Here is a 25,247-nt window from a genome sequence, read left to right as displayed (position 1 = left end):
CTCCTCTTAACCCAGAGCTTTAGGTTACTACTGCCCCTGAAGGTAGGCTACATCCACGGGGGACGGGACCATGCAGGCCCACTGTTAGCGCAGACTGAAGTGAGCCACAAAGTCAGGAATTATGAAAATAACTCTTGTTTCTGACATCAAACCCTTCAAGCAAAACAGTTATATTGAAGAAGCATAGCTACAACATAATTGATAACTAAATAATTACTGATTGAATCAAAACTCAAAGTGGACCTGTGTCCCATTCCACATATAGCACAATTTAGACCATTACCTCTAGATCGAAATCTGTAGAAGTACCAGTAAGTTGTTCTTTTGCTAAGTTGCTCAATGTTAAGTGTGAGGGCATATAAAAACAGTAAATTCCTACTCTGAGATGAGAGCTATGTTGCTGGTGCTGTCTGGCCATCAGGCAAAGAGAGATAAATGAATTCATTTTCAAATGTGGGCACAATATTTATACCTCATCACCTCTCTGGCCATTTCAGTTGCTGAATAAAACAAAGGAGAAACAACCACAGCTCCAATGAACTAGTCTTGGGCAAGGCTGTGTGCCAGAGATCAACAGCAACCTCCCATAGCACTAACTATGCAGTCAATTTGCGGACAACTCAACATATTTGGATTTTTGTTTAAAACCATAAACATTGCCTCTCAGACAAACATTCCTCAATAATGCGAGATAAGACCCAAAGTCAACACAGTAAGTATAGCGCACATTTTGAGAGAGGAAAGCCAAGCCAATAGTATTTTTACTGCAACGCACAGCAATTGCAAAAGCACACTAGCACAGGAAGTGATGTCTGTGATATCAATATGAGAGAGAGAGAGAGAGAGAGAGAGAGAGAGAGAGAGAGAGAGAGAGAGAGAGAGAGAGAGAGAGGAGAGAGAGAGAGAGAGAGAGAGAGAGAGAGAGAGAGAGAGAGAGAGAGAGAGAGAGAGAGGAGAGAGAGAGAGAGAGAGAGAGAGAGAGAGAGAGAGAGAGAGAGAGAGAGAGAGAGAGAGAGAGAGAGAGAGAGAGAGAGAGAGAGAGAGAGAGAGAGAGAGAGAGAGAGAGAGAGAGAGAGGAACCTTTGTGACTGACCCAAACTTAAGGAAAGCTTTGACTATGTACAGACTCAGTGAGCATAGCCTTGCTATTGAGAAAGGCCGCCGTAGGCAGACATGGCTCTCAAGAGAAGACAGGCTATGTGCACACTGCCCACAAAATGAGGTGGAAACTGAGCTGCACTTCCTAACCTCCTGCCCAATGTATGACCATATTAGAGAGACATATTTCCCTCAGATTACACAGATCCACAAAGAATTTGAAAACTAATCCAATTTTGATAAACTCCCATATCTACTGGGAGAAATTCCACAGTGTGCCATCACAGCAGCAAGATTTGTGACCTGTTGCCACAAGAAAAGGGCAACCAGTGAAGAACAAACACCATTGTAAATACAACCCATATTTATGCTTATTTATTTTAACTTGTGTGCTTTAACCATTTGTACATTGTTACAACACTGTATATATATAATATACCATTTGTGATGTCTTTATTGTTTTGAAACTTCTGTATGTGTAATGTTTACTGTTAATTTGTATTGTTTATTTCACTTTTGTATAATATCTACCTCACTTGCTTTGGCAATGTTAACACATGTTTCCCATGCCAATAAAGCCCCTTGAATTGAATTGAATTGAGAGAGAGAGAGAGAGAGAGACTTGCTGACACTACTAGCTGCTGTGAAGGGAACCCTATATTTGTGGTAGCTGTTTGCAACACAGCACACACAGAGTACACTAAGCATGTAAACACAGGATTTCCCCATGACCTCCTCATTGTTCTCAGCTTATCTGGAGGACCTGGCTGGCACCATGGCAATCACAGCCCACCCACAGTGGCTAGAGCAGCACAGGTTGCCCCACTTTTGCCTGTCTATTGTTTACAGGGTATATTTGTTTTGAACAGGGGGTTTATTCAGACTATACACCTTTTGAACATTGTAGTCTCACCTGCTGTCCACAACAGCATCTATAAAAAATGCTGTGGGAGAAATCACTCACTGTGTTGATGCATGGGACACAGTGATGATTTATGAGAAACAAACAAATAAACACACACTTATTATATTTGGACACTTTCCAATCGCTTATACGAACACTGCTTCTTTTCACATCCTTTTAATTAATTGGTGGATAATGCTTGTTCTTTTCTAAAGTCTGCAAAGACGCATAGTATTGTAATTTAATTGATTTATCTTTGCAGTGATGTGATACAAACTTTCCATGAATTTACCATCTGACTACCATCACCTGGAATTACAGAAAGAAAACGGGGAGAGAACAGAGAGAGAACAGAAAAGCTCCACAACAAATAATGACCTCATCTTCCATCTGTGGGCTGCTGCAGGGAGGAGACACCTTCAACCTGGCCACTGCAGTCTGTCGCTCCGTCATCCTGGTGACGTCTGCTTCTGGGTGACTAAGAGATGAATGCACCACCAGCAGAATGGGCACCATACACTGACAACACGCAGGCCACAGCACGAGCACAGATGGCTTAGTCCAGTCACATTATTAAGTCAAGTGAAAATGCAAACTAACCTATCCCTAATAATTCCAGTTATAGTGGATACAATTCGATTAATGATTCCTTGATGATAATGGTTATGCTTATAGCAGATCTTCCAACTGAGGGAAAGTAATGTTTATATTCTACTAACTGCATAACTATGGTAAGTCATTGTTTGTTTCACTGAATAGTGTCCACTTCCCTGGTAACCCTAAGTACTCAAACCTGTACAGATGTGTGTACTACTGTAAGTATAGAAGCTGACAGACATGTGGAGAATCTATACATCTCATCCACATCACAACCCTGTGTCATGGTTTATTTCCCTAGAAATGTAGTGTCATTGTCCTGTATATCACTTACTTACATAATTACCAGGCATAAAGATTCCTGTTTTCAGTGTGGTGTCCAGTGAGTGGAGGGATGGAAGGCAGAAAGAGAAATTCAGGTCAGAAAACAGAACATCCACATGAGAAAAGAACCAAAAGGTTGAGGCTGTGACAACCTTCAATCTTTACCTGAATGCTGCTGAGATGTTTTGGTTCCTAGAAACAAGGCACTCCCCTCGCAAGGAATTGTGTTGACGTAGAATAGATAGTCACTGTCCTTAGTCTGGGTTCCTTTAATCCTCAGACTCCTGAAATTCCACGGACAACCCCCAAGCATGCACACAGACACACACACCATCCGTTTTGTCACCAAAGCCCCATATACTACCCACCACTGCGACCTGTACACTCTCGTTGGCTGGCCCTCGCTTCATACTCGTCGCCAAACCCACTGGTTCCAGGTCATCTACAAGACCCTGCTAGGTAAAGTCCCCCCTTATCTCAGCTCGCTGGTCACCATAGCAGCACCTACCTGTAGCACGCGCTCCAGCAGGTATATCTCTCTAGTCACCCCCAAAACCAATTCTTCCTTTGGACGCCTCTCCTTACAGTTCTCTGCTGCCAATGACTGGAACGAACTACAAAAATCTCTGAAACTGGAAACACCTATCTCCCTCACTAGCTTTAAGCACCAGCTGTCAGAGCAGCTCATAGATTACTGCACCTGTACATAACCCATCTACAATTTAGCCCAAACAACTACCTCTTTACCTACTGTATTTATTTATTAATTAATTTTGCTCCTTTGCACCCCATTATTTCTGTCTCTACTTTGCACTTTCTTCCAATGCAAACCAACCATTCCAGTGTTTTTTTTAGTTTTTATTTTACTTGCTGTGTTGTACTCACTTCGCCTCCATGGCCTTTTTATATTTTTATTTATTTATACATATATCTGTTTGCCTTCCACCTCCCTTATCTCACCTCACTTGCTCACATTGTATATAGACTTATTTTTATTTTTTATTTTTTTTATTTCACTGTATTATTGACTATATGTTTGTTTTTACTCCATGTGTAACTATGTGTTGTTGTATGTGTCGAACTGCTTTGCTTTATCTTGGCCAGGTCGCAATTGTAAATGAGAACGTGTTCTCAATTTGCCTACCTGGTTAAATAAAGGTTAAATAAAATAAATAAAATAAAAATCACAGTTGGGATGGTGTTCTTTGGCTTGCAAGCCTCCCCATTTTTCCTCCAAACATAACAATGGTCATTATGGCCAAACAGCAGTGGTGGGCAGTCAGGGCCAGCAAGGCCTTCTCTACTGGCCTAAACATCATCAGAATATATATATATATTTTTTTTAAATATATTTTCCCACAAATATGTACTAAATTATTCCCCAGGGTAAGAGTTATACTCTTCATTTCATAGCTTTCCTCTTGGTTGCACTGCTTCCAGCCCCAGGTTGAGATTTGGAGGGCTGGTCTTTATGTTAGATCTTTTATCCAATCATATTCAGCCATCATGTGTTGCCAGGGGTCTAAAATCTGCCCTCAGGCCTTCAGATTTAACAGTGCGGGCGCTTGTAGCTTAAAGTGAATCAAATAAGTGCATTGATGACGTCGTCTCCACAGTGACCGTACGTACATACCCAAACCAGAAGCCATGGATTACAGGCAACATCCGCACTGAGCTAAAGACTAGAGCTGCCGCTTTCAAGGAGCGGGACTCTAGCCCGGAAGCTTATAAGAAATCCCACTATGCCCACCAACGAACCATCAAACCGACAAAGCATCAATACAGGACTAAGACCGAATCGGACTACACCGGCTCTGACGCTCGTTGGATGTGGCAGAGCTGCAAACCATTGTAGACTACAAAGGGAAGCACAGCCGATAGCTCCCCAGTGACACTAGCCTACCAGATGAGCTAAACTACTTCTATGCTCACTTCGACGCAAATAACACTGAAACATGCATGAGAGCACCTGCTGTTCCCGGAAGACTGTGTGATCATGCTCACCGCAGCCGATGTGAGAAAGACCTTTAAACAGGTCAATATTCACAGACAGATTACCAGGACGTGTACTGCGAGCATGTGCTGACCAACTGTCAAGTGTCTTCACTGAAATGTTCAACCTCTCCCTGTCCGAGTGTAATAACAACATGTTTTAAGCAGACCACCATAGTGCCTGTGCCCAAGAACACTGAGGCAACCTGCCTAAATGACGACCGACCCGTAGCACTCACTCCTGTAGCCGTGAAGTGCTTTGAAAGGCTGGTCATGGCTCACATCAACACCATTATCCCGGAAACCCTAGACCCACTCCAATTTGCATACTGCCCCAACAGAGCCACAGACAATCTCTATTGCACTCCACACTGCCCTTTCCCACCTGGACAAAATTAACACCTATGTGAGAATGCTAGTCATTGACTACAGCTCAGTGTTCAACACCATAGTGCTCACAAATCTCATCACTAAGCTAAGGACCCTGGGACTAAACACCTCCCTCTGCAACTGGATCCAGGACTTCCTGACGGGCCGCCTCCAGGTGGTAAGGGTCGGTAACAACACATCCGCCACGCTGATCCTCAACACAGGGGCACGTCAGGGGTGCGTGCTCAGTCCCCTCCTGTACTCCCTGTTCACTCATGACTGCACAGCTAGGCACAACTCCAACACCATCGTTAAGTTTGCCAATGACACAACAGTGGTAGGCCTGATCAACAACGAGACGCTCTATAGGGAGGAGGTCAAAGACCTGGCCGTGTGGTGCCAGGACAAGATCCTCTCCCTCAACGTGATCAAGACAAAGGAGATGATTGTGACTACAGGAAAAAGAGGACCGAGCACGCCCCCATTCTCATCGATGGGGCTGCAGTGGAGCAGGTTGAGAGCTTCAAGTTCCTTGAAGAGGGCACGACAAGACCTTTGCTCCCTCAGGAGACTGAAAAGATTTGGCATGGGTCCTCAGATCCTCAAAAGGTTCTACAGCTGCACCATCGAGAGCATCCTGACTGGCTACATCTCTGCCTGGTATGGCAACTACTCAGCCCTTGACCGCAAGGCACTACAGAGGGTAATGTGCACGGCCTAGTACATCATTGGGGTCAAGCTTCCTGCCATCCAGGACCTCTATAGCAGGCGGTGTCAGAAGAAGGCCCTCAAAGACTCCAGCCACCCTAGTCATTGACTGTTCTCTCTGCTACCGCACGGCAAGTGGTTCCGGAGCGTCAAGTCTAGGTCCAAGGGGCTTCTAAACAGCTTCTACCCCCAAGCCATAAGACTCCTGAACATCTAATCAAATGGCTACCCTGACTATTTACATTGCCTCCCCCCTACACCGCTGCTACTCTCTGTTGTTATCATCTATGCATATTCACTTTAATAACTCTACCTACATGTACATATTACCTCAGCTAACCGGTGCCCCCGCACATTGAGTCTGTACCAGTACCCCCCTGTATATAGTCTCGTTATTGTTAATTTACTGCTTCTCTTTAATTACTTGTTACTTTTATTTCTTATTCTTGTCCGTATTTTTTAAAACTGCGTTGGTTAGGGGCTCGTAAGTAAGCATTTCCCTGTAAGGTCTACACCTGTTGTATTCTGCGCTTGTGACTAATACAATTTGATTTGATTTGATTTAGATGAAGGGGAGGAGACAGGTTAGAGGAGGATTTTTAAGCATTGAGACAATTGAGACATGGTTTGTGTGCATTGCAGAGGGTGAATGGGGAAGACAACATATTTAATTGCCTGAACTGGGTATCTTAGTAGGTGCCAGGCGCACCGGTTTGTGTCAGGAATTGCAATGCTGCTGGGTTTTTCACACTCAACACCTGACCTGTGTGTATCAAGAATAGTCCACCACCCAAAGGACATCCAGCCAACTTGACACAACTGTGGGAAGCATTGGAGCCAACATGGGCCAGCATCCCTGTGGGACGCTTTGACACCTTGTATACAGAGTGTATATTATCAAGCATGTTAACAAAAACAATGATGGACCTCACATGCCATCTGGTGGTCATAGAACTGACTGCCACAAGATGGGGCCACCTTCTGCCTCCAACAACAATAGGGCTCCCAGCCTCTTTGTGTATCAAGATGTAAAATTATGAGTTTGAACGATAATAAAACACGAGAATCCCCTTCAACATTTTTAACAATCAAATTACATTTGGGCCCCTAAAGTAAATGTAATTTAGGCTGTTTTGATAATATATTACTTCATAGAATTTAATGACTAATAAGAGAACTTAAATGAGAACTGCACCCGCTGATTTGGTCTCGTTTTTTTGGCTTGCTCCTCAAGAAATGCTGGCGGCCATGACAGAGCCAAATGTGATTTGGCTTTGCGGTGTGGGTTTATGTGGGTGTTTCTTGGGTGTGTTCTTGCCACCACCAAGACACCCATCTGTCAGAACCTTGCCACAGTGGTTTCCACCCACTCAAACTCAACAGACAAACCTCCTGCAGGTTGAGTTAAATAACTACAGGCAGAAGTATGGTGAGATACCAGAGGGAGATTTGAATAGGTCAGTAGCCTCCAGAGTAATATGAGAAGAACGCAATTGCTGAATTTACAGTCTTATACTCAGCTGGCCTCTCCCGGGATTTTGTGTTAAACGCTCTACAACAAAGCTTTCTTAGTGTCCAACAAGCTTTCTCTGCCCTTAACTTTGTTCTGAACACCTCCAAAACAAAGGTCATGTGGTTTGGTAAGAAGAATGCCCCTCTCCCCACAGGTGTGATTACCAACTCTGAGGGTTTAGAGCTTGAGGTAGTCACCTCATACAAGTACTTGGGAGTATGGCTAGACAGTACACTGTCCTTCTCTCAGCACTTATCAAAACTGCAGGCTAAAGTTAAATCTAGACTTGGTTTCCTCTATCGTAATCGCTCCTCTTTCACCACAGCTGCCAAACGAACCCTGATTCAGATGACCATCCTACCCATGCTAGATTACGACAGGTAAGGTTGCTCTCGAGTGGCAGATGTTCTTTACCATTCGGCCATCAGATTTGCCACCAATGCTCCTTATCCAATGCTCCTTACAGGACACATCACTGCACTCTATACTCTTCTGTAAACTGGTCATCTCTGTATACCCGTCGCAAGACCCACGGATTGATGCTTTTTTATAAAAACCCTCTTAGGCCTCACTCCCCCCTATCTGAGATATCTACTGCAGCCCTCATCCTCCACATACAACACCTGTTCTGCCAGTCACATTCTGTTAAAGGTCCCCAAAGCATACACATCCCTGAGTCACTCGTCTTTTCAGTTCGCTGCAGCTAGCGACTAGAATGAGCTGCAACAAACACTTAAACTGGACAGTTTTATCTCAATCTCTTCATTCAACGACTCAATCATGGACACTTTTACTGACAGTTATGGCTGCTTAGTGTGATGTATTGTTGTCTCTACCTTCTTGCCTTTTGTGCTGTTGTCTGTGCCCAATAATGTTTGTACCCTGTTTTGTGCTGCAACCATGTTGCGCTGCTGCCATGTTGTGTTGCTACCATGCTGTGTTGTCGTGTTTTGCTGCCATGCTATGTTGTTGTCTTAGGTCTCTCTTTATGTTGTGTTGTCTCGTCGTGATGTGTGTTATATCTTATATTTTGATTTAATTTTTTTTAAATCCCAATCCCCGTCCCCGCAGGAGGCCTTTTGCCTTTTGCTAGGCCGTCATTGTAAATAAGAATTTGTTCTTCTCTGACTTGAGAGATTTATTAGTTAAATAAAGGTAAAAAATAAATAAAAACATTTATGCAGATTTTCTAAACTAAGTGTTTTGATAACTTTCAAATGTAGTAACAGGTCCATGTAGAATTAACAACCCTTTACATAATACCATAGAATCAGTGTTCGGCTAATATAACAATGGGCACATTTCATCTTTCGTTGTCTTTCCAAGCCGATACAGATACTGTGCCTATTGGCATTTTGTTTGGTGTTAATGGGGCTACCTTGGTAAACATGTCAGGGTGGTCATACCTTCCTATGTGGTGTCCTGTATACACCAGGAGTTACCTGATCCTGGTGCAGAATACACCGGGTTTCTCCCTCCCCATATTGCAGGATACCATTCAATTCAATAATAAAAAAAGACAAGTTAAAGTTGTCTAGTAAAATGTTCATGCCGAGTACCAGGTCTCTTTCCATTTAGAGATATCAGTATGAAGCCCGTATGTAATTCTGGACTTCGTCACGTCATCTTGCAAGTCTCCAAGTTCCGGGTCAATAGATACATCTGTGAACAAATACACAGTCACTGTTCGATCACCAATGCCAGTTAGGATACGTGATATATTATGTTAAAGTTTGAACAGGTCAGACTAAACCTACCTACCTCTCCATTGACGACCATTGGTAAGCAGGCAAGAAGTGAGGCTGGAGGTAAGTTCTTTGCCAGCACCCTATTGATGGGCATGGCAGCGTAGATGAGCTCCTGGCCCCTCCTGAGCACTGATTACATTATCAATGGTGGTTAAAATTAGCATGGTGGAAACAACCTGATCACTACATTCACCTTTCTATTTCACTTCAGATTTGAAGTGAAGTGAAATATAATGGTAAACGCAGTGATCAGGCTGGTTCCACCAGGCTATGTTTTGAAGTTGAATTGGGACAAAACTCGCAACTGTTTTACCTTTGACCAGGTCAAATGTCACCAACCTGATTCAAGTGTCCCCACTGTTCCATTTATAGGAATGCTTACAGCGAGGACATGTCTGCGTGTTTGTGAGGGTCCCCTTGCTGGTCTTCTCTATGTTGTATGTTTGGCTGATACTGGACATCTCTCGAACAACTGCAGCAGGTAATGTACTTCGTCATCTTATGAGCTGGTGTTGACTGGTAGGTCCTGTGACAGGGTGATACAATAGACAGCCAAGTAGAAAATTTCATTTTGTTATAAAGAAAGGACAACGTTTTTTGATAATGTACTTCACAACCAAAATCACTCTTCTACTTGTTTCTGCTTGGCTGGGTAATTAACCTACTAGTTATCAAACTGGGTATTTTTCACATAAGACACATTGACGTCTGTGTCATCAGGGCAGTAACTTGGGTCAAGCTAATTCTAGTTTGTCACTAGTTACCACAGCCACAAAGTCATACATGCCGTCTATTTCTACAATTTCTATTCTTAAAATGTGATTTTAAATCTAACCTTAACCACACAGATAACCGTATGCCTAACCCCAGCGGTGTAGCCAGAAATTCATTAGTCGGTGGATGGACAAAAATGTTCACGATTGGGAAACGTTGTTTTGAACAGTATTCCATCTCGAAATTCCAAGTTGCAAACTCAGGCATCTTTCTAGTCTTTCTTTCCGACCGACGTCATTAATTTGACCTAGTTTTTATTTTCCCACTTCCCAGTTCACTTGAAGGCAGCAATAGTTCACTGTATTAGTCAGACTCAGACATGAGTTAGCAACCACCATAGCTACATCCATTATTTTGTTTTTCCCTAGACAAAACAGAATTAACCTATATGAGCTACAAAATAACTTGCAAATCTGACTTGTAGGCTACCATTAGCTACTTAGTTAACTAATGTTAGCTAGCCTGTAGCCAGCTAGCTAGCTAGCCTGCCTTTGCTAGCATTATCAAATGATACCGTTACATAACCAGCAGTATCTAGAGACAATACACAATAAATGTGTATTAGCTATGACCTAACTAAGTTCTAATGAGGTCTCTAGCTAGTTATATTAGCTAGCCTGCCTCGCTAGATCAAAAGATAGCAAGCTACCTAAAGTGTCTTCAGAAAGTACTCACACCACTTTACTTTTTCGACATTTTGTTGTGTTACATCCCGAATTTTAAATGTATTAAATGGAGATTTTTTTGTCACTGGCCTACAATACCCCACAATGTCAAAGTCAAATTATGTGTTTTGGAAATGCTTACAAATTAATAAAAAAAAGCTGAAATGTCTTGAGTCAATAAGAATTCAACACCTTTGTCAAGGTAAGCCTAAATACGTTCAGGATAAAAGAATGTGCTTAACAAATAAGGTTTTAATAAGTTGCATGGACTCTGTGTGCAATAATAGTGTTTAACATGATTTTTGAATGACTACCTCATCTCTGTTCCCCACACACACACAATAATCTGTAAGGTCCCTCAGTCGAGCAGTGAATTTCAAACACAAAATCAACCACAAAACACCGGGGAGGTTTTCCAATGCCTCGCAAAGAAGGGCACCTATTGGTAGATGGTAAAAAATGTAAAAAAATGTAAAAGCAGACTGCTGTGCCACTTGGGAGCCACGTCACTACAAAGATACAGGCGTCTTTCCTAACTCAGTTACCGGAGAGTAAGGAAACAGCTCAGGGATTTGACCATGAAGCCAATGGTGACTTTAAAACAGGTACAGCTGTGATAAGAGAGAACTGAGGATAGATCAAAAACCAGCGGTGGAAAAAGTATCCAATTGTCATACTTGAGTAAAAGTAAAAGATACTAAATAGAAAATGACTCAAGTGAAAGTGAAATTCATCCAGTAAAATACTACTTGAGGTAATGTCCAACAGTATTTGGTTTTAAATATACTTGAGGATCAAAAGTAAATGTAATTGCTAAAATATACTTAAGTATCAAAAGTAAAAGTATTAATCATTTAAAAATCATAGCAAACCAGACGCCCCATTTAAAAAAAATATAGGTTTTAACAGATAGCCATGGGCACACTCAGACATAATTTACAAACAAAGCATGTGTGTTTAGTGACTCCGTCAGATCAGAGGCAGTTGACAGGGGATGTTCTCTTGATAAGTGCGTGAATTTCACAATTTTCCTGTCCTGCTAAGCATTCCAAATGTAACAAGTACTTTTGGGTGTCAGGGAAAGTGTATGGAGTAAAAAGTACATTATTTTCTTTAAGAATGTAGTGAAGTAAAAGTAGTCAAAAATTGAAATAGTAAAGTACAGATACCCCAAAAAGCTACTTAAGCGGTACTATTTTTTATTTAAGTACTTTACACCACTGTCAACAACATTGTAGTTAATCCACAATTTACTAACCTAATTGACAGAGATGCAATCTCAATCGCACTCCACACTGCCCTTTCCCACCTGGACAAAACGAACACCTATGTGAGAATGCTGTTCATTGACTACAGCTCAGCGTTCAACACCATAGTGCTCACGAAGCTCATCACTAAGGACCCTTGGACTAAACACCTCTCTCTGCATCTGGATCCTGGACTTCCTGATGGGCTGCCCCCAGGTGGTAAGGGTAGGCAACAACACATCTGCCACGCTGATCCTCAACACTGGGGCACGTCAACAATAAAAGGACAGCGAGGTGTCTGATTTTATGTTAAAATTACTCGCTTTCAATAAAACATGAAACAACTAAGAGGAGCATATCATACAACTATCCTGTACTCCCTGTTCACCCACGACTGAGTGGCCAAACACAACTCCAACACCATCATTAAGTTTGCTGACGACACAACAGTGTCTGATCACCGACACCAATGAGACAGCCTATAGGGAGGAGGTCAGAGAACTGGCCGTGTGGTGGCAGGACAACAACCTCTCCCTCAATGTGAGCAAGGCAAAGGAGCTGATCTTGGACTACAGGAAAAGGCGGGCCCCCATTAACATTGATGGGGCTGTAGCGGAGTGGGTCGAGAGTTTCAAGTTCCTTGGTATCCACATCACCAACAAACTAGCATGGTCCAAACACACCAAGACAGTCGTGAAGAGGGCACAACAAAACCTTTTCCCACTCAGGAGATTGAAAAGATTTGGCATGGGTCTTCAGATCCTCAAAAGGTTCTACAGCTGCACCATCGAAGAGCATCCTGACCGGTTGCATCACCGCCTGGTATGGCAACTGCTCGGCATCTGACCGTAAGGTGCTACAGAGGGTAGTGCGAACGGCCCAGTACGTCACTGGGGCCAAGCTTCCTGCCATCCAGGACCTATATAATAGGTGGTGTCAGAGGAAAGCCCATAAAATTGTCAGAGACTCCAGTCACCCAAGACTATATAGACTGTTTTCTCTGCTACCGCACAGCAAGCGGTACCGGGGTGCCAAGTCTAGGACCAAAAAGCTTCTCAACAGCTTCTACCCCTAAGCCATTAGACTGCTGAACAATTCATAAAAATCACCACCGGACAATTTACATTAACACCCCCACCTCCCTCTTGTACACTGCTGCTACTCGCTATTTGTTTGTTACCTATGCATAGTCACTTCGCCCCCAACTACATGTACAGATTACCTCAACTGGCCTGTGCCCCTGCACACTGACTCGGTACCGGTGCTGTCACGTTCCTGACCTATTTATGTTAGTTGTTATGTGTGTTAGTTGGTCAGGACGTGAGGTTGGGTGGGCATTCTATGTTTTCTGTTTCTGTGTTGGTTTTGGGTTGCCTGGTATGGCTCTTAATTAGAGGCAGGTGTTTGGCGTTCCTCTAATTAAGAGTCATATTTAGGTAGGCGTTGTCACAGTGTTCGTTGTGGGTGATTGTCTCCTGTGTTTGTGTATGTCGTTGCGCCACACGGGACTGGTTTCGGTTTGTTTGTTAAGTGTCATTTATGTGTAGGCTTTTTCCCTGTTCGTGCGTTCTCGTGTGTTATGTGAGTCCGTCGTTCAGATCTGTTCTACACCGTTTATTTGTTTTGTTAGTGTATAGTCAAGTTCGTGTTTTTTCGTCTTGTCATTAAATTCATTATGTATTCAAACTCCACTGCGCCTTGGTTCAATCCCTGCTCCTCTTCGGATGAAGAAGAGGAGGACAGCCGTTACAGAATCACCCACCACTCCAGAGCCAAGCAGCGGAGTCAACGGAGAAAGGGACAGGAAAAGAAGGAGCAATGGACATGGGACGATGTATTGGACGGAAAGGGTTGCTACACTTGGGAGGAGATCCTGGCTGGGAGGGATCGCCTCCCATGGGAACAGCTGGAGGCACTGAGGAGAGCAGAGGCTACCGGGGAGAGGAACCGGAGCTATGAGGGAACGCGTCTGGCACGGAAGCCCAAAAAGCCCGTAAGTAATTCCCAAAAATTTCTTGGGGGGGGGCTAAGAGGTAGTGGGCCAAGGGCAGGTAGGAGACCTGCGCCCACTTCCCAGGCTTACCGTGGAGAGCGGGAGTACGGGCAGGCGCCGTGTTACGCAGTAGAGCGCACGGTGTCTCCTGTACGAGTGCATAGCCCAGTGCGGGTTATTCCACCTCCCCGCACTGGTAGGGCTAGATTGGGTATTGAGCCAGGTGTCATGAGGCCGGCTCAACGCGTCTGGTCTCCAGTGCGTCTCCTCGGGCCGGCATACATGGCACCTGCCTTACGCATGGTTTCCCCGGTTCGCCTACATAGCCCGGTGCGGGTTATTCCACCTCCCCGCACTGGTCGGGCAACCGGGAGTATTCAACCAGGTAAGGTTGGGCAGGCTCAATGCTCAAGAGTGCCAGTACGCCTCCACGGTCCGGTATTTCCGGCACCACCTCCCCGCCCCAGCCTACAGTGCGTATCCTGAGCCCTGTTCCTCCTCCACGCACTCTCCCTGTAGTGCGTGTATCTAGCCCGGTGCCTCCAGTTCCGGCACCACGCACTAAGCCACCTGTGCGTCTCCAGAGCCCTGAACACACTGTATCTTCTCCCCCTACTAATCCTGATGTGCTTGTCCTCAGCCCGGTGTCACCAGTGCCGGTACCTCGCATCAGGGATAGAGTAGGCTTTGAGAGTACAGTGTGCCCTGTCCCTGCTCCCCGCACTAGTAGGAAGGTGCTTATCCTTAGCCCGGTGCCTCCAGTTCCGGCACCACGCACCAGGTCTACAGTGCACCGTATCCGGCCAGAGCCATCCGTCTCCCCAGCGCCATCTGAGCCATCCGTCTCCCCAGCGCCATCTGAGCCATCCGTCTCCCCAGCGCCATCTGAGCCTGCAAAGCCGCCCGTCTGCCATGAGCCTACAGAGCCATCCGCCAGACAGGAGCCGCTAGAGCCGTCAGCCAGACAGGAGCCGCTAGAGCCGTCAGCCAGACAGGATCTGCCAGAGCCGCCAATCAGACAGGATCTGCCAGAGCCGCCAACCAGACAGGATCTGCCAGAGCCGCCAACCAGACAGGATCTGCCAGAGCCGCCAACCAGACAGGATCTGCCAGAGCCGCCAGCGAGCCATGAGCAGCCAGAGCCGTCAGAGAGCCATGAGCAGCCAGAGCCGTCAGAGAGCCATGAGCAGCCAGAGCCGTCAGAGAGCCATGAGCAGCCAGAGCCGTCAGAGAGCCATGAGCAGCCAGAGCCGTCAGAGAGCCATGAGCAGCCAGAGCCGTCAGAGAGCCATGAGCAGCCAGAGCCGTCAGAGAGCCATGAGCAGCCAGAGCCGTCAGAGAGCCATGAGCAGCCAGAGCCGTCAGAGAGCCATGAGCAGCCAGAGCCGTCAGAGAGCCATGAGCAGCCAGAGCCGTCAGAGAGCCATGAGCAGCCAGAGCCGTCAGAGAGCCATGAGCAGCCAGAGCCGTCAGAGAGCCATGAGCAGCCAGAGCCGTCAGAGCGCCATGAGCGTCGAGAGCCGTCAGAGCGCCATGAGCGTCGAGAGCCGTCAGCCTGCCATGAGCGTCGAGAGCCGTCAGCCTGCCATGAGCGTCGAGAGCCGTCAGCCTGCCATGAGCGTCGAGAGCCGTCAGCCTGCCATGAGCGTCGAGAGCCGTCAGCCTGCCATGAGCGTCGAGAGCCGTCAGCCTGCCATGAGCGTCGAGAGCCGTCAGCCTGCCATGAGCGTCGAGAGCCGTCAGCCAGCCATGAGCGTCGAGATTCGTCAGTCAGCCATGAGCTGCCCTTCAGCCTGAAACGGCTAGATACCCAGAACTGCCCATCAGTCCAGAGCTGTCTCTCTGTCCGGAGCTGCCTTTCAGTCCGGAGTTGCCCCTCTATCCTGATCCCCCTCTCTATCTTGATCTACCTCTATATTCTTATCTATCCCTCTGTCTTGATTTATCTCTCTGTCCCGGTGCTGTCCTTATTAGTGAGGTTATTAAGAGGATTTTGTGGGGGTAGAAAGAGGGTGGACATTCTTAGAGGGAGGAAGCTAGGATGGATTATGGTGGGGTGGGGACCTCGCCCGGAGCCTGAGCCACCACCGTGGTTAGATGCCCACCCAGACCCTCCCCTAGACTTTGTGCTGGTGCGTCCGGAGTTCGCACCTTGTGGGGGGGGTAATGTCACGTTCCTGACCTATTTATGTTAGTTGTTATGTGTGTTAGTTGGTCAGGACGTGAGGTTGGGTGGGCATTCTATGTTTTCTGTTTCTGTGTTGGTTTTGGGTTGCCTGGTATGGCTCTTAATTAGAGGCAGGTGTTTGGCGTTCCTCTAATTAAGAGTCATATTTAGGTAGGCGTTGTCACAGTGTTCGTTGTGGGTGATTGTCTCCTGTGTTTGTGTATGTCGTTGCGCCACACGGGACTGGTTTCGGTTTGTTTGTTAAGTGTCATTTATGTGTAGGCTTTTTCCCTGTTCGTGCGTTCTCGTGTGTTATGTGAGTCCGTCGTTCAGATCTGTTCTACACCGTTTATTTGTTTTGTTAGTGTATAGTCAAGTTCGTGTTTTTTCGTCTTGTCATTAAATTCATTATGTATTCAAACTCCACTGCGCCTTGGTTCAATCCCTGCTCCTCTTCGGATGAAGAAGAGGAGGACAGCCGTTACAGGTGCCCCCTGTATATAGCCTCATTATTGTTATTCTTATTGTGTTACTTTTTATTATTACTTTATTTTTTAGCCTACTTGGTAAATATTTTCTTCTTCTTGAACTGCACTGTTGGTTAAGGGCTTGCAAGTAAGCATTTCACGGTAAAGTCGACAATTGTTGTATTCAGCGCACATGGCAAATAAAGTTTGATTTGATTAAATGGGAAGAGGTCTGTCCGTGATAAGGTACTGCTCTGCTTTCTTGATATCTCAGTCAACCAGACAGGTCCTATAAGCTTTAGTTTTGTTGCATCTGGACCACTGTCCAATTGTGTGGTCAGGTGCAGCAAAGAAAGACATAGGCAAATTGCAGTTGGTCCAGATCAGTATATTCTCATGCATGTCATTGTGGTCCTGTATGGCTCCGCTGGTAGAGTATGGCGCTTGCACCGCTAGTGTTGTGGGTTTGATTTCCAGGGCCACCTATACGGAGGATGTATGCACGCATGACTGTAATTTGAGTCTGCTAAATGGTTTATGTATTATTACATACACTAGATGACCAAAAGTATGAGAACATCTCATTCCAAAATCATGGGCATTAATATGGAGTTGGTTCACCCTTTGCTGCTATAACAGCCTCCACTGTTCTGGGAAGTCTTTCCCCTTGATGTTGGAATATTGCTGCGGGGACTTGCTATTCAGCCACAAGAGCATTAGTGAGATCGGGCACTGATGTTAGGAGATTAGGCCTGACTCGCAGTCGGCGTTCCAATTCATCCCAAAGGTGTTCGATGGAGGTCAGGGCTCTGTGCAGGCCAGTCAAGTTCTTCCACACCGGTCTTGAAAAAGCATTTCTCTATTGACTTCGCTTTGTGCACGGGGGCATTGTCGTGCTAAAACAGGAAAGGGCCTTCTCCAAACTGTTGCCACAAAGTTCGAAGCACAGAATTGCCTAGAATGTCATTGTATGATGTAGGGTTAAGATTTCCCTTCCCTGGAACTAAGGTGCCTAGCCCGAACCATGAAAAACAGCCCCAGACCATTATTCCTTCTCCACCAAACTTTACAGTTGGCACTATGCATTGGGGCAGGTAGCATTCTGCTGGCATCCACAAAACCCAGAAATGTCAGTCGGACTGCCAGATGGTGAAGGGTGATTCATCTCTCCAGAGAAAGCGTTTCCACTGCTCCAGAGTCCAGTGGCGGCGAGCTTTACACGTTTGGCATTGTGCATGGTGCGGCTGCTCGGCCATGAACCCCATTTCAGGAAGCTCCCGACGAAAAGTTATTGTGCTGATGTTGCTTCCAGAGGTAGTTTGGAACTCGGTAGTGTGTTGCAACCGAGGACAGCAGTTTTTTGTGCGCTACGCGCTTCAGCACTGTGAGCTTGTGTTACCTACCACTTCACGGCTGAGTCGTTGTTGCTCCTAGACGTTTCCACTTCCCAATAACAGCACTTATAGTTGACCGGGGCAGAAATTTCATGAATTGACTTGTTGGAAAGGTGGCATCCTATGACGGTGTCATTATGAATGTCATTGAGCTCTTCGGTAAGGCCATTTTACTGCCAATGTTTGTCAATGGAGATTGCATGGTTGTGTGCTCAATTTTATACACCTGTCAGCAACGGGTGTGGCTGAAATAGCCGAATCCACTAATTTGAAGGGGTGTCCACATACTTTGTATATAGTGTATATTTGGGTTCCCAATTGGCGCAACGGTCTAAGGCACTCCTTCTTAGTGCTAGAGGCGTCACTACAGACACCCTGGTTCGAATTCAGGCTGTATCACAACCGACGGTCCTTGGAGACGCATAGAGCGGGGCAAGAATTGGCCCAGCGTCATCCGAGTTTGGCCGGTGTAGGCTATCATTGTAAATAAGAATTTGTTCTTAACTGACTTGCCTAGTTAAATAAAGGTTAATATATATATATATATATATATATATATATAATGTCAATCTCTCCTGGCTCAAAATTGAGGAGATATTGACTGCATCCCTTTTGGTCACAGTTCGGATAATCATTGGTATCACACAAGACATGCAATCAGAGGTCTCTTCACAGTCCCCATGTCCAGAGCAGAGGCCGGGAAACATACAGTATTAAGTAGAGCATGACTAAATGGAACTCTCTGCCACCCCAGGTAACTTAAGCTAGCAATTAAACAAGATAACTCTGCCACCCCAGGTAACCAGATTAAAGAACACCTTACGGCACGACGGGGACGAGACACATTTGCATGCATTTTGTATTTTATTTTGCATTGTATCATGTATTCAGGTATTCCCCAGGGGTACGCACAATGCCGTCGGGGGTACGCCAAATACAATGTGATTCACATTATTTATTTTTTTTGAGCGAGAATTAAGACGGCTTTCGAGTAGTAAGACATGTATTAAAGCAACAGATTCCATTAATAAGAAGGGTCTAGAAGCATCTAATATGGTGAGCTACCGAGTGGCTAGGACAGGCAAGCCCTATACTATTGTGGAGGACATAATCATTCCTGCTGCTGTGGGTATGGCTAGGAAAATGCAGGGGGAAAAGGCCCAAAAAACTATACAGACAATGTCTTCATCAAACACTGTTTCACGACGCGTCAGTGGCATGGCAGGAGATGTTTTGAAAGAATTACTGCTTTGCATACAAGCCAGTGAATTCTATGCGTTACAGCTGGATGAGTCAACAGACGGGCCTGGCACAGCTCCTGGTATATGTCCGTTAATAATTAAGGAAGACATCCTCTTCTGGAAACCGGGACAACAGGAGAGGATATTTTTTAGCTTTGTGACATCAAATGGACTTTGGTGGTCACGATATATTGGTATCTGTACTGATGGCGCAAAATCCATGACAGGGAGACATAGTGGAGTGGTAACGCGCGTGCAAAGTGTTTCTCCCGACGCCACTTGGGTACGCTGCAGCATCCACCGAGAGGCTCTTGCTGCCAAGGGAATGCCTGACAGCTTGAAAGATGTTTTGGATACTACAGTGACAATGCTTGCTTTGATAAAGCAAGGCCCCTGATGAACTCTCGTGTATTTCCTGCACTATGCAATGTTATGGGCAGCGACCATGTAACGCTTTTACAACATACAGAAGTGCGCTGGTTATCAAGGGGCAAAGTATTGACACATTTTTTGAATTGAGACAAGCTTTTCATTTGTCTGACCGCTTGCATGATGACGAGTTTCTCATACGACTGGCATGTCTGGGTGATGTTTTTCTTGCCTGAATGATCTGAATCTAGGATTACAGGTACTCTCCGCAACTATATTCAATGTGCGGGACAAAATTGAGGCTATGATTAAGAAGTTGGAGCTCTTTTCTGTCTGCATTAACAAGGACAACACACAAGTATTTCCATTATTGTATGATTTTCTGTGTGCAAATGAACTCAAGCTTACAATGTCAAATGTGATATAGCGAAGCACCTAAGTGAGCTGGGTGCGCTATTACGCAGGTACTTTCCCGAAACGAACGGCACAAACTGGATTCATTATCCCTTTCATGCCCTGCCTCCAGTCCACTTACCGATATCTGAACAAGAGAGCCTCATAGAAATTGCAACAAGCAGTTCTGTGAAAATGTAGTTTAATCAGAAGCCATTGCCAGATTTCTGGACAGGGCTGCGCTCAGAGTTTCTTGCATCCAATACCACCCAACATTGCAGAGTTATGTGCATCCTTTTAAGCACACCCTTTTCATTAACCTGTGGTGAGTTATTCACAATTTTCAATGAACAAATAAGGTTTTATATGTAAGATGGCTAAATAAAGAGCAGAATTATTGATTATTATATTATTATTTGTGCCCTGGTCCTATAAGAGCTCTTACTCACTTCCCACGAGCCAGGTTGTGACAAACTCATTATGTTGAATAAATGTATTGTATAGTGTGTGTGTGTGGCAGGCTTACAATTATGGCAAAAAACAAATTTGAGAGTGCGCTGACCCTGTTGCTAGAGGGGGTACGCAGCTGGAGGTTGAATGTTTGAAGGGGTATGGGACTATAAAACATTTGGGAACCACTGATGTACGTGATTGGGATACGACTGTGATATGTGGTTCTTGCATGGCTATCCTAAGATGAATGCACTAGTTGTGGGTCACGCTGGATGGGAGCATCTGCTGAATGGCTCAATGGTAATGTAAATGTAGTGCTAAATATGTACAGTTGAAGTTGGAAGTTAACATACACCTTAGCCAAATACATTTAAACTCAGTTTTTCACAATTATATTTCTTTCATCACATTCCCAGTGGGTCAGAAGTTTACATACACACATAGTATTTGGCAGCATTGCCTTTAAATTGTTTAACTTGAGTCAAACGTTTTGGGTAGCCTTCCAAGCTTCCAACAATAAGTTGGATTTTGGCCCATTCCTTCTGACAGAGCTGGTGTAACTGAGTCAGGTTTGTAGGCCTCCTTGCGCGCACACGCTTTTTCAGTTCTGCCCACATTTTTTATAGGATTGAGTTCAGGGCTTTGTTATGGCCACTCCAATACCTTGACTTTCTTGTCCTTAAGCCATGTTGCCACAACTTTGGAAGTATGCTTGGGGTCATTGGCCATTTGGAAGACCCATTTGCGACCCAGCTTTAACTTCCTGACTGATGTCTTGAGATGTGAAGAGATCCACATAATTTCCTACCTCATGATGCCATCTATTTTGTGAAGTGCACCAGTCCCTCCTGCAGCAAAGCACCCCAACAACATGATCCTGCCACCTCCATGCTTCACGGTTGTGATGGTGTTCTTCGGCTTGCAAGCCTCCCCATTTTTCCTCCAAACATAACAATGGTCATTATGGTCAAACAGTTCTATTTTTGTTTCATCAGACCAGAGGACATTTCTCCAAAAAGTACAATCTTTGTCCCCATGTGCAGTTGCAAACCATAGTCTTGCTTTTTTATGGCGGTTTTGGAGCAGTGGCTTCTTCCTTGCTTAGCGGCCTTTCAGGTTATGTCGATATAGGACTCGTTTTAATGTGGATATAGATACTTTTGTACCGGTTTCCTCCAGCATCTTCACTAGGTCCTTTGCTGTTGTTCTGGGATTGATTTGCACTTTTCACACCAAAGTACATTCATCGCTAGGAGACAGAACGCGTCTCTTTCCTGAGCGGTATGACGGCTGCATGGTTCCATGGTGTTTATACTTGCGTACTATTGTTTGTAGAGATGAACGTGGTACCTTCAGGCATTTGGAAATTGCTCCCAAGGATGAACCAGACTTGTGGAGGTCTACAATTTCTTTTGAGGTCTTGGCTGATTTCTTTTGATTTTCCCATGATGTCAAGCAAAGAGGCATCTTTTGAGTTTGAAGGTAGGCCTTGAAATACATCCACAGGTACGCCTCCAATTGACTCAAATGATGTCAATTAGCCTATCAGAAGCTTCTAAAGCCATGACATCATTTTCTAGAATTTTCCAAGCTGTTTAAAAAAGGCAGTCAACTTAGTGTATGTAAACTTCTGACCACTGGAATTGTGATACAGTGAATTCTAAGTGAAATAATCTGTCTGTAAACAATTGTTGGAAAAATGACTTGTGTCATGCACAAAACCGACTTGCCAAAACTATAGTTTGTTAACAAGAAATTTGTGGAGTGGTTGAAAAACACTTAGGTTGGAGTCATTAAAACTCGTTTGTAAACTTCCGACTTCAACTGTATGCCATGTCACAATGCTGCCCTTGAAAAACTGACTGCCTTCTTCGACAAAACATCATAAGATAATCTTGACTTGAGGCTCTTCACCGGATGAGGAGAAGAAATGTTACAAGATTGTCATTACCAATTGTGCCAACTTGTCAGAACATGGACATAGACATAACACATGTAAAATTCTTTGCAAGTGCGTGAACAGGGAATTTTCTGAAGGAGTTTGTCCTCCAGAATCAAGAAACTCTATACTAGTGGTATTACAGTTATGAAAATGTAGTCAAATCTCTTTGCCCTGAATAGTGAAATACTGATGTAATCCTTTTATATAGAAAGTGAACTCTGAAAAACTCAAGTTTACAACAAATGAGAAAGAACATGACTGAACAGTGAAATAAACACACATATTAAATGCCAAGTGAAATATGAATCTTATTTATGGAATAAAAATAACAGGTTTAACTAAAACACTGCCATATAAAGTAAAACAAATGTTACAGCTTCCCCACACATCCCCAAATAAGGACCATTACCCAACCCCATATCACTGCAGTCTGGCGACACAAGACATACTTCACATACGTATTATTTTTGAATAATAGTCAGTCATTTGTTGTTATGTTATGAATCTTATGAAAAACAAGGTCCTGGGTAATTTTCGAATGAACTATGGAGATGACATCAGATCCCTACAGCACACACACAAACATTGTGCCATGACAGTACCCTGGAAACCAACTAAATGCAAATGGTATATATTTCTGATGTTAGATGAAGGGGGTTTGTTTATCTGACAAAAACTAAACACACAACAGCAAACGCATGCCAGACAAAATCAACACAAAAAAAACAAGTGGGAAAGAGTATGGAAGCCACCACCATATTGAAGGTGTGTGTGTTTGGTGGTTACCCCCTGAACAAAAAAGTAAAGTTGAACAGATAATTCCAAAAACAAAACACTGTCCCAAAACAACATTTACACTGAATGAGGAGTGTGTGATTTTGGCCAGTCTGTGATGGAGCTGACAAATCACACACAAAACCTGGGGAAGATGAAGACATGGGTGAAAGAATGTCCCCCATTATTAGAAATACACAGAGAAAAGACAAAGACAAACAGCACAGAGGGTTTGTGCGAGGCTGGTTCCAGGTCTTGCTACTTTTTGGTTGTTTTGCGGATCAATGCCATTCTCTGGATGAGACAAATGAAAAACATGCTCAATCACTATTGCATTTAGGTCATTTTTTCGTAGACATTCTTATCCAGAGCACCTTATAGTCAGTGCATTCAACTAAGGTTGGTAAGACAACCACATATCAGTCCCATATTAAATTATGGAAATTATTTTCAATACTTCCTAAACAATACACCAAAAATTATAATTATATAATACATGTACTGTGAAACAGTATTTACCCCCTTTCTAATTTTCTCTACTTTTGCATATTTTTGATACTGAATGTTATACCTTCAACCAGAACTTAATATTAGACAAAGGGAACCTGAGAACAAATAACAAAACAATTACATAAGTACTTTACACCACTGGAAATAAGTAATTAGTACTTTAAAGTATTTTTACTTAAGTAGCTTTTGGTGTATCTGTACTTTACTATTTATATGACAACTTTTACTTCACTACATTCCTAAAAGAAAATAATGTACCTTTTACTCCATACATTTTCCCTGATACCATAAAGTACACGTTATATTTTGAATGCTTAGCAGGACAGGAAAATTGTCAAATTCACACACACATCAAGAGAATATTCCTGGTCTGATCTGGCGGACTCACTAAACACAAATGCTTTGTTTGTAAAGATGTCTGGCCCACTCTTCCAAGCAGAACTGCTTTAATACAGCAACATGTGGGTTTACAAGCATGAACTGCTCATTTCAAGTCCTGCCACAACATCTCAATTGGGATTAAGTCTGGACTTTGACTAGGCCATTCCAAAACTTCAAATGGGCTGCTTTTTAGCCATTTTCATGTAGACTTGATTGTTTGTTTTGGATTATTATCTTGCTGCATGACTCAGCCGCGCTTCAGATTCAGCTCACAGATGGATGGCCTGACATTCTCCTGTAGAATCATCTGATACAGAGCAGAATTCTGGTTGGTTCCTTCTAGGGCTGGGTGATATGGCCAAAATCTCATATCCCGATATAGGTAATTTCATATCCCGATAACGATACATATCACGATATAGCACTTTTGCTGTAAATTCAATGAATAAATCGTTTATATAAAATGACCACATGTAAAGGCCTATTTCTTATTACATTTTGAATTATACTCAACAAATAAAAGATACTTACTCATTTTGATTATTTCTCCTTTTCTTTACAACCTTTGCACAAATGTTCAATTAAGCATGTAACAAAATATAAAAAATTAATGTATAAAATCTAAATATATATATACATTTGGGGGCTTGCCTGTTTTGCATGTTATTTTGGCATTAATGTGTCACATATCAATTTGCATTTGGTACCTTGGGTAGACTGCTAGCACCAACTCACGAAACCCCCGTTTCTCGACCGTGTAAATTGAGGCCATGTCTTTGCAGATGTAAGTTGCAACGGCAGCTGTTATCTCTTTCCATCTTCGTGATTCTTTGCCATAGTGTGTGCCGCGGGCAAAAGCCTCTTGCGAGTCGGGGGTTTGTTTTGAGCACTTGACTGTACTTTGTGGGTCTCATCAGTAGATTCTCTCCGTCCTGTTTCACATGATTCTTGTGTAGGTGGTAAAAGAGGTTAGTGGTGTTTGAGCCTGTTGTCGGGACCGGCCTTCGGCATATTTTGCAGAGGACGGTTTTCTAGTCCGTGTCAGACTTTTCATACCCGAACCACGTCCATGCGACCAAAGTAGCCCCTCTTTTAGGTAGGAGCTTCTTGATCTGTGTCACGTTCACTCTCCTCCATGTTTGTTTGTGTTGCAAATTTCTCTGTGTGGAAGAACGCAAAGCGTTGTCCAATTGACAACAAATATTGCCGTAAAGAGTGATTTGC

At 44.0% G+C, this 25,247-nt stretch overlaps 1 protein-coding gene across 6 annotated transcripts in view; it reads right to left on the bottom strand.

The window, feature by feature from the left end:
• Positions 1-1,082: 1,082 nt before the first annotated feature.
• Positions 1,083-25,247, bottom strand: part of LOC129857832 (transcription initiation factor TFIID subunit 12-like) — a 28,228-nt gene continuing 4,063 nt past the window's right edge. For 4 of the 6 annotated variants that reach the window (XM_055926454.1, XM_055926453.1, XM_055926457.1 and 1 more), the window contains exon 6: positions 22,654-23,426. In XM_055926454.1, coding sequence (XP_055782429.1) covers positions 23,391-23,426 — 36 coding nt within the window. In that variant the 3' untranslated portion in view covers positions 22,654-23,390. Of the gene's footprint in view, positions 9,780-22,653; positions 23,427-25,247 lie in introns of those variants that run through there. The other 2 variants (XR_008759949.1, XM_055926458.1) reach the window with 2 other exon arrangements.

Source organism: Salvelinus fontinalis, chromosome 6 (genome assembly GCF_029448725.1).
Source record: "Salvelinus fontinalis isolate EN_2023a chromosome 6, ASM2944872v1, whole genome shotgun sequence".
In the NCBI taxonomy this organism is placed as follows: Eukaryota; Metazoa; Chordata; class Actinopteri; order Salmoniformes; family Salmonidae; genus Salvelinus; species Salvelinus fontinalis.
Note: the sequence above shows the minus strand (reverse complement) of the source record. Positions and strands in the feature narration are given on the sequence as shown.